The following is a 10,183-nucleotide window of genomic DNA, read 5'->3' as shown; positions in this document are numbered from 1 at the left end:
ATTATGATATTCTAACATAACTGCTTGCATATGGCAGCTTTTGATCTCATAAAATGCTTGAATCCTGATTCAAGCATCCAAATAACACACAGTGCATACATGGGTTGCTTGGCATAATCATAAATGTGCATAATCATAAAAATCACTTGTATTCCTTAAATTGTCTGAATGCTGTGGCTCAGAGGCGTCTTGGCCTGAATAGATTATTCAATTTCCGCAGCATATCTCCGGATGGAAATGACAAAATCCCTCATGCATTCTTTGGAGGATGAAATCAGAGTTTTTCCTCATTTTCCTGTCAAAGCCATGCTAATGTGTAGCATGTTAGTTCCAGGTGGTTATTTCACTTTACTTTCGAAGGGGGGCGCTACAGGGTTTGTTGTGACTATGACGCAAATCACTTTCCGCGTAAGTCAAGTTATCGAGAAGAGGAGAAAATAAATCAGTTTGGATTCCAAAATTAAAGCGTTTGCGCGTTTATTTGGAAACGTACGCGGAGAGACACGAGAAAGAGTTGACAGAATAGAAAATAACCTACATATTTCTATCATTTATGCCTGCAACGCTTCCCATTTACTCCTCAGTGTTTGCTGTGGACTTCACAAAGCTAAAAGGAAGCGGTGTGTCTCCGCCACGCACTTTCGCAGCTTGACTAAACGATCAGCATCGAGCAGCAGACACAGAAGCAGTTTCCTGACTGAGCTCTCAGTTAACGCCGTTATATAATTTCTGTCTTTGTTGGGTGTCTTGACGGCGCGATCCTTTCCGGTTCTTCAGTAAAAAACCGAAGCGGAATGGCCGAACCGAGCGCCAGATATCAGCAGGTTGGTGACATTTAACAGCAGTTTACGCGTGAGGTTGCCTCGCGGACTCACGGCACCCAGATGTGCGCAGTTTGGTGTCATTCCTCTAAATGTGTCTTCTGCATTTGGGAGGTTGAGCCACTGTCATCTAAGTGTCGTACTCGGTTAATGTCGATGTGACGAGTCTTATTTCCATCAACTGAATGATGCTAAAGGGAAGCTACCTGGCTAACGCCACACAGTGGCTAACATTTTAGTGATATTCTGCTCCATCATACACCTGACTGTCGGCTGGGGCGTTTTTTCTCTGTTTGTGGGCTGTTAAATGTCGAGTTGAGCTTCCCAGCTAACCTCATGCTGGCTGGTTGGCTCAAAAACGTCATAAGAGCGCTTCACTTTTGGGTAGCGCTTCCGCAGAAGGTGCGTTCAGGTCCTCTGGCCGGAGGATACTTTGCCAAATCCCACAGCTGACCTTCTTAGCCATGTGTCATCAGGGGAGACAGTCATTATGTCTGCTAATGTGCTTCAGTGCAGTAACAATCAAGGAGCAGAAGCATTAAAACTTTTACATTCTGTAATTTAGTTGTATTGTGTCTCATTATTTAACCTTTTAAAGTCATAAACCTGTATTTTATGGGACATTTATGCTCTCTGGAAGTAACTATAATTTCGAAAGAAAGTAAACAATATTGAAGTAAATTTGCCTTTGTGAACTTTTTTGTGAACTGATTTGGTGTTGAGGAACATGTTGTGTTTTTGTTGGTTTAATTCATTATTCGAACAGTTTGTCTGACAAAGAACACGATCACTTCTTAACATGGACGCCCATTTCAGATGGAAAGCAGCCAGTTTGTTCACATTTGCTGGGCAATTTTAACCCTGAAGTGCTGTATCCTCTTCCTACAGTTGCCCAATGAGGAGGATGCAGAGGAGAGTCCACAGATAGCAGCTGATGCTCCACCTCCGTACAGCAGCATCACAGCGGACAGCTCTGGTAAACCCTGGCCAGATGTTTCTCTGGTCATTTGTGATGGTGGCTTATTGGGAAATTATATTTGTGTTTTTCTGCCCTGGGGCTGAGAAAAATGCCCCTTTCACGGTTACTTAGACCAATGAATAATATATATAATGTCAACATTAATAGTGCAGCGTACACTTTGCAGCACTTTGAATAAAGAATTGTGTGAATAAAATAATGAAATAAGCAGGCTAGAAATGTAAACTTTCTTATTGTGGAAACTGTGACGATTGGACCTTTAAGGCTGCTTTAAAGCCTGAGAAGTTCAACTGAGCCAGATACACTGAATTCAAACTTTGGCTTAGTCACTGCTTGCTGTCAGTAGTGACTAAGCTGTTTCAAGGTGAATGTGTTTAACTTCTGTTAAATTGTGACCTTGAAAATCCTTTCCAACATGTAAAACTTAATATTGATTAGACTTAGATGAAAACCGTGTGCTGTTTCCTTTTGTTTTAGCCTACTTTGACTACAAGGACGACGGGGCTTTCCCTAAACCTCCGTCATACAATGTAGCAACTACGCTACCTTCCTATGACGAAGCAGAAAGAACTAAGGCTGAGACTTCTGCTCCCCTTGTAACTGGAAGAGTAAGTGTCCCCACCCTCTTTCTTACGTTCTCTATAAACAGTTTCTTTCTCTCACACGCACACAAACGCACAGACCGTGGGTTGTTCTCAACGCTTCCGGAGTTCGCTGCCAGGCAGGAAGTGTTTTACATCTGCTGTGGAAATTTCTTTTCTGTTTTTCATACAGCTGATTGTGTCCCTGATAGCGTGATTTGAATAGATGGAGAAGAACGTTTATTAACAGTCACGTCAAAGGCAATCGAGTTCTAGTTTTGCACATAATGATCACAGCCAGTGGCTCACTTTGTGGGATTAAAGTCAGAGTAAAGCAGAAGTAAGTCGACATGCAGTTTGTCACATCATAGAAAGAAACAACTCAGGAAAACATGAATGATTAAAACAATCACTCAGTAAATAAAACTAGGTTTCAAAGTCATAGAATGAGTGGTGCTGAAGGTGCGTCTTTTAACTGAAGCAAACCGGTTGGTGGACCTGACAAACACACACTCCAGATATTAAATATCTTGGGATCTGTCACCCGTGGACGAGCAGTTACTGTTATGTCCTTTTGTCCCCACTGCCTCCTGTAAAAGTTTGTAAAAATGAGGCGGGTGTTGGCCATGATCCTGACCTCCACCACGATGGCCAATACACTACATATCCAGCCCTTGTAGGTACACCTAAAATATGAGGTACACTACAGTCTTACCTTTGCAGTGTGATGCAGGTTCTTCACTTAATTAATCGGTTGAAGCTCAAGCACGTGCTCGTTGGGTCCTTTCCCTCAATCCGTCAAACAAAAATCTGATTGCCTGAGCTGGTTGTAGTACCTTCAGCATCTGCACTGCTGCTTATCAACTTGACTCATGAAGAAATTAATTTGTAATTCATCATGTTATTCCTCGTTTACTTCTTTAGATTCTGGCATCCAGATAAAATGCATTTCTATGATGAGTCCGAGATCATAAAAAACAGTCCAACTCTACAGTTAAGTAACACATAGCTGTCGCTGTTTCAGTGTGTTTTAGTGACTTAGTCTTTAACTGGAACCTGATTTTAACATCAAAGATATAATTACATTAGTATGTGGATGCCTGAATTGAATAAGACGTGATGACGGGTCAACTGAGTCAACTTTTAAAAGTCATTTGACCAAGTTTTTGTTGCAGATCAGATTCTGAATGATTCACTCTGTAAATGCAAGATTTCCACGTCTTATCTTATTTTAAACAAATAAATAAATAAAATAAAGTTGAGCCAGCTGGGAAATGACAGCTCAAAGCGGCCCTCTAGTGGCCACTGTGGTGCATTGCTGCTTACTTTTCACATAATCTGGGTGATCAGGAAGTCATATTGAGCTTTGAATGTCGTTCCAAGGGAGACCAGAGAACAAAAGTATTAAAAAAGAGGCCATCGTCCGACACAAGTTACACTATGGTGTAAAATTCAACCTGGAAAAATTTAAAATTCCTCTTTCCAGACACTTCTATAACCCCACTTCTTAATAAGTTGCCTCTGAACTCGACAGGCCAGTACAAGTAAGTCAGACATATAAAGGCGAGTGTTAGACAAGCGATTATCCTGTTCTCCGAGGTTTTCGTTTAAAAAGACTAAAGGCTGCGTGACAAAGAGTCATAGCATGTCTGTAAGCCTGTTAGCTGTTAATACGACTAATTTTACCACAAGGCATGATTGTATACACTAAGACCAGTCTTATGTTTAAACTATAATGCAGAGGGACAGTCATTGTGAAGATATAAAGACCCAGTTTTAAAGGAGTGGTTGTGGACAATTGCATTATCAGGTTTTTATTTCTTTATTTTTTTGTTCAATGCTACTCACTCAACCTGCTGTATTAAAACCAAAAATAGGTGTTGTTCTTACACATTCTTCTGAGCATAAAAAGTGCAGCTGATGTAGCCCAGATGCTATCCAGCTGCTTACAGTAGTTCTGTTGCAGTAACAGTAAATCTGTTGCCAGGCTCACTGCAGGGAGGAGAGCTGCTGCCAGCATGGCACGGTTCACTTTTTTCTCTTTCATCATTCAACGTACATGTACTGAATGTTAGATAAACGTCTCATGAAAATAGATAAGTCATGATTTAAATAGGACGTCAAGCAGCAAAGCCTGGACCTATCATACCCAGGATCTTCCCACCTCTCTCTCCGTGGAGCTGAGCGGTAACCACGGACGTGCAAGATTCCATCGCTGTCTGGGCCTCTCACAGCCCCCCCCAGCTGAGCAGGGTATGATGATTATAACTGTGAGAAAGGTTCCCTGCAGTTAAACCATATTCCTCCGCCTAACAATCCACTGTTTAAAAGCATGATGGAGTTTACTTCAAAGTGGGGTTCAGTCACTGTCCCGTGACCCCCAGCCCCAGCCTGAGACTTGGGACCCTAACCTCGGCATGGTGTGGTGGCGTTGCCCTGGCTGACCGTTCTGCACTTCTCCTTCTGCAAAAGCACGGGATTTTGGAATAATAGCACGTTGAACATGACACGAGAGAAATAAATACCGTGTTAGTTGGACTTTTAGAAGACATACGAAATAGACTAACACACACACATCATATGGTAGGGATTACATTACTCCTGCATGCATGCTCTGAAGTGTCAGTCATAAGTGGATGTTAAACAACCAACATTCACATTTATTGCTCATTTCGGCCACTCGGATCAACTTCTCTTGAAATTTTTATGCTCAGCAGCAGCTCGGGTCATTTAAAGCTGCCGGCCCTGAAGCGGCCTGTGTGGAACACGGCCGCCCAACAGTGGCTTTAAGATGAACGAGGAGGGGTCCTACGCGTTGAAACTTCACGCGACACATTCGTGGAACATGTGGGAGGTAGTTTAAAACTTTAAAGCTTTGTAAGGTCATAACGTGAGATGAGAGTTTCTCCTCCACTGTACAAGACGTCCATTCAGCATTTTGGCTTTGAAAAAATACTAACTGGATTAAAGCAATGCGCAGTTTAACCACAGTAAGGCAGTGCAGAACATCTCCATACACAGGAATATCCCATGGTTTACTTCAAACAGACTTTCTTAACTGACCTGTGTGCTTCTTGACTTTGTGCTGACTGCTGGTTGTTTTCTCTGCCACACATCGCCTCGCGCTCAGCAGCAGCCTCAGCACAGGGAACGTCTGGAGACTTTTGATGATGTTATTCGCAGTTCACTGGAGGTAACTTGGGGGAGAGTGTGTGTGATGAGAGGAAGTGTTATTGGTCCCAGTTTGGTGAAATCACAGATGTGCCTACACTGTATGTGCTCTTCATCCCACCCCTCCTGTGCGTTTGACTCGTGCCAGCTTGTCCTTAGTTGAAAGATCCCCACGTTCTGCTGCTGTCCTCCGTTGAATCTGACGGGTCAGATAAAGTCACTTAACTAAGCTTGCTGTGTTGTGTTGTTTCCATTTGTCTGTCAGTAGTTTCCATTTAATCTTTGTTTTCAGCAAAGCTTGGTGTCCTAGCAAGTGTTTGCCCAGGCTTAACCACAACCTGATCAAAATGATTCAATCAAGCCATCTGTTGGCTTGAATTTTATTCATATTTGCAAAGTACAGCTCTGGGAAGCTCTGCTACTGTCCATCTTTGCTGCGATAACATCTTTTTCTGTGATTAATCTTTCTTTTCTTTTTTTTCTCTGTTGCTTCTTCTATCAAGGATGAGGACTTTGTGACCAGAGATGATTTTGAAGATGCTGATCAGCTGAGGATAGGAAATGATGGAATCTTCATGCTCACTTTCTTCAGTTAGTCTTTTCTTATCTAACTTCTTTCATTTACACTTAGCCTAAACCAGTGCAGAGAAGCTCTCTCACCATTTCTTTCCCTGCATCTCTCCATCTCCAGTGGCATTCCTGTTCAACTGGATTGGTTTCTTCTTGTCCTTCTGTCTGACCACCTCTGCAGCCGGACGATACGGGGCCATCTCAGGCTTTGGCCTCTCCCTCATCAAATGGATCCTCATAGTCAGGGTACATGACACAGAAACCAGCATCGCATAGCGCACACGCAAGCACATAAAATGTGGTTTTATGTACGCACAAACAAATGAAAAGCCCCAAACATCACTGTGGTGTTTTAATGTCATCTCTGTAGTGGTTGCTTGTTGGAACTGAGCTGTTTCCTCAAAGATCTCATGGGGATAGCGCTGCTTTCTTCATTCACTTTTAAAATGCAAGACTTCTTTGAGTGAAAACCACGCAGGCCATGTTTGTTCTAACCAGTCATTTCTGTTGCTGTGCTGGGGCTGTAGTTCTCCACATACTTCCCTGGTTACTTCGATGGACAGTACTGGCTGTGGTGGGTCTTCCTGGTGTTGGGTAAGTAGCAAACCTCTGAATTTAAATCAGTCACATGGCTTAGTCCAGATTATGATGCATTTGAGCTCTCTCATGAGTTTAGTCTCTACTACAGAGTAATTGGAACAGGATGGGTAGGATCAATGGAAATAACAGGGCGGACGGGATCATTTCTACAATACATATGTATTTCTAAAATATTTGTCTCTCTCTCTTGAAACTGCAAGTGTTTGTTTTTTTTGTCACAGTTTAGCAGCCTTGACCGCTTTTAGGGGCCTCGGTGCAGCCCAATTCCAGTTCAGCCCATACACACTCTGCTGCAGTTGAGGGTCGGATAAATTTGGTACTGATCCATATCAACTTGCCTTGAGTAAAAGTAACAAACCTGCAGCGCATGCTTCGAATTTAAGAGGAAAAAAAGCAACAAAATATAAGTTTCAGGTGGTAATCTCAGAAAGGCTGCCTCAGTAATGAGTTAAATCAAATTACTTCTGCACAAATGCAGTGTAAGATTATATCTGTGGTTGGCTTGTGAAGGCAAACTTTGTCTGCTAATCGGTTGTTGTAATCAGTGCAAATAATGGAATCCATATTTTTGTCCTACGGCATCAGATGTTGAGGGATATGTCATTTTAACCATGTTGGCTGAGCAGGGAAACATGTTAAACACGCAGGCCAGGGGGCAACAAGTGTCTCTGAACACATTCGCTGAGCTCCAGGAAGCATCCAGTAACTTTTACTACAGATACAAAATGTGTCAAACACATTTCCTTAGGTTGTTCAGACTAAAACACACTTAGAATTGTGACCAGATGTGCCTCACTTGGCAGTTGATGCTGGACAGCTAAACCTCGACAAATAAGAGGGCTTCAGACTATTAAAATAAAATCATCTCTTCCTGAATTGTTGACAAATCAAAGCAGTTCACTTTAAATATTTTGTTTAATAGTTTTTTTTTACCTCCTAACATCTGGATCTGTCCTTTCTAATGAACATTTTATGCTTTTGTACTGCATGTAGGAGTTATGGCTCCCTTGTTAAAAACACTAAAGTGTTGAACTCAGCCGTTTCTAACTTCATAACAAGGGCGATAATGACTAGTCCATGAAGGGCTCTTGTGTTGATGTTATCCTGGTTATGTCACAAAGGTTCATTAAGTTGTCTTCTATCTGAAGTTCAGGTCAAGCAGACATGATTCTGTTTGTCCTTCAAGTGCAACTTCATCTGATGCTTTAAAAATGTTTAAATGCAGTTTTTCCATTTATCTAGTCCATTTATTTCTGACTAGCTCATAGTCTCACTGCTTCCTCATTTTGCTCCTCAGGCTTCATGCTCTTTCTCCGAGGATTCATCAATTATGCCAGAATCCGCAAGATGGCTGACACCTTCTCCACTCTCCCCCGCACCCGTGTCCTCTTCATCTACTGAGCCCACAAATGACCAATTTTGTTTTTCTTCTTCATCTTTTCAGTGAGACGTACTGTTTGTTATCCAGTCGGAGAGGTAAATTGTTTTTTTTTCTTGCTGCTTGACGCAATTTGGACAATGAGACATCTGTTGCCCCCTTTTGGTGTGAAACGGTGTATACTAGGAAATCAGTCAAACCATTCAGTTGTTAGCAGTGAACTATGAAGTGCTTTATACATTTAAGAAGTGTGTAATGTTTAATTGAATGCCTTACTGTTACATTACCTGTTGATAGCAGCAGCATATACTGTTCTCCCGTTCAGCCACCAGGGGGCAGTCTTGTTTGAGTTATTTTTCACAAGCCGGCTCTCTTTTGTACAGAAAAATGTTTCTCAGCCCAGGGATCAGAAATTTAGGGTTTTTAAGTTGATTTGCTCAATCCAAGATAAAACATTTCAATTTAATGTGCTTTCAACCTCTCCCAGTGCTGTTTTATCCTTGTGAAACAATATACATTTCAGGTAAGATGTAAAGGGAAAATGTTTGCTTTTTTAGGAGCTGATGTCTCATAATTAAGCTCAGGAGTAAGGTGCTCCTAAATAATGTCTCCTTGTGTATTTATAAACTGTCCATACATTTGCTATATTTTTTTTTATGTGTTACATATGCGTATCAATACAAAACCTGCAGGGATGTTCAGGCTACTTGGGACCAGAGCTTTTTGGGATGGACTGACAGTTGATACTCTGCTTCTGGACTACGATGTACAATTGGACACTTTTGGTCAAATAAATAAATCTGACACCCTACATCAGGCACACGTATTTTTGTTTCCATTGTGGTAAGGGGGAAACCATACAGCCAGATGGGTTTTCCCTCCTTGTAAAGAGAAAAGTTTGATGCATTTACTTTGATACAATGAGTTAACAAGTCATTTTGTTCTAAGTTGACACGAATTACAGGGAAAGTGGGATGTTCAGAATAAAATGCTTGGTACTAAGCTTGAAAATTATACTTGGTGTAATAAATGTTCAGCTAGCTCAAAACAAAAACGTTGGACAAAATGAAAGTGCTTTTAAATTGCAGAGAATTGTTTCAACTATTGGATGTTGTAAGAGCTATTTTTCATTGCAGGATTATTTAAATCTATTAATTTTCTTCCAGATGTGATTTATCATGCATTCATTTCACTGAGGTGGATGATAAATTGTGACACACCAATGCAGGCCAGGGGTGTGTCACTCTTATATTAAAAGTATTCTTACAGTTAAGTCTGAATTCAACTTCACACAGATGATCTTGCTCGGCTTGAGGAGATTTCTGAAAGGTTAAGATCCTACGTTGTGTCATGAGGCAGAGCTGTGCTAAATTTAACACATGGGACACGTGTGGATGCGTGCAGTATGGAGATGATTTACTGACTGTGGCTGCTAATTACACATGTCAGCTGTGTTTTCCTGTGCAGTTAAACAGGAAGTGAAGGTCACCCCACCTGGAAGACATGTCACACCAACTGAAACAGTCTTTGGCCTCACTGGAAACTGTTGGTGTCACACCGACGCCTCGTGTCACACCGTGTCACACCATGACTATTGGCTTCCTGATGCATCAGATGACTTGACATTGGTTCCGTTTTGATATGTTATCATTGTTTTGCATCCTTTTAGTTAGTTTATTAAAGAGGAAATCATTGAAGTAAATCCGATTGTTATGCAGTTGGAAAGTGTATTCAGTCTCATGTCACATTGTGATTTAAATGATAAAGAACTTAATCAGGTTTACTGCATACTGTTAAATGTACACTTTAAACTTTAGCTTGACATGCATTTGGCCAGCAGAAGAGAGAAAAAAAAAAGACAAAGGTCACCCACCAGACCTTCAGCACCGGTCCACATCACGTCCACAGATGACCTTGGACAAACAAACTTCCCTTTACCAGGTGCAGATGGTTTAAATGTTGACAGATTAATTTTAGCTGGAAACCCTGGCAAAGCATACAAATGACAAAATTCCTTATCATCTACATCTTAGTTGCCTTAATTCACTTGAAGCCGTTTAGTGACGTCATCCTTCCTCTGCAC

At 41.4% G+C, this 10,183-nt stretch overlaps 1 protein-coding gene across 3 annotated transcripts; it reads left to right on the top strand.

Annotated features, from left to right (window-relative positions):
- Nucleotides 1–653: 653 nt before the first annotated feature.
- LOC140279596 (NEDD4 family-interacting protein 1-like) lies at nucleotides 654–8,911 on the top strand. 3 transcript variants are annotated; one of them, XM_072374753.1, is made up of 8 exons: nucleotides 654–824; nucleotides 1,710–1,797; nucleotides 2,278–2,408; nucleotides 5,515–5,574; nucleotides 6,056–6,143; nucleotides 6,244–6,368; nucleotides 6,650–6,716; nucleotides 8,020–8,911. In XM_072374753.1, the coding sequence occupies exons 1-8, from the start codon at nucleotides 795–797 to the stop codon at nucleotides 8,121–8,123; spliced, it is 693 nt and encodes a 230-aa protein (XP_072230854.1). In that variant the 5' UTR covers nucleotides 654–794; the 3' UTR covers nucleotides 8,124–8,911. The 3 variants fall into 3 exon arrangements, with proteins under 3 accessions (XP_072230854.1, XP_072230853.1, XP_072230855.1); XM_072374752.1 differs by having other exon boundaries at nucleotides 5,512–5,574; XM_072374754.1 differs by lacking the exon at nucleotides 5,515–5,574 and having other exon boundaries at nucleotides 658–824.
- Nucleotides 8,912–10,183: the final 1,272 nt, after the last annotated feature.

The sequence above is a fragment of the Leuresthes tenuis genome, unplaced genomic scaffold, assembly GCF_036924035.1.
Source record: "Leuresthes tenuis unplaced genomic scaffold, fLeuTen1.0.hap1 SCAF_21, whole genome shotgun sequence".
In the NCBI taxonomy this organism is placed as follows: domain Eukaryota; kingdom Metazoa; phylum Chordata; class Actinopteri; order Atheriniformes; family Atherinopsidae; genus Leuresthes; species Leuresthes tenuis.
The sequence above is the reverse complement of the archived record's forward strand: the minus strand, read 5'-3'. Positions and strand labels throughout refer to the sequence as shown.

Coding starts and splice junctions, on each gene's coding strand:
- LOC140279596 (XM_072374752.1), top strand. CDS start 795: ATGGCCGAACCGAGCGCCAGATATCAGCAG. Junction 825..1,709: donor CGAGCGCCAGATATCAGCAG/GTTGGTGACATT, acceptor CTCTTCCTACAG/TTGCCCAATGAGGAGGATGC. Junction 6,144..6,243: donor CTTCATGCTCACTTTCTTCA/GTTAGTCTTTTC, acceptor CTCCATCTCCAG/TGGCATTCCTGTTCAACTGG.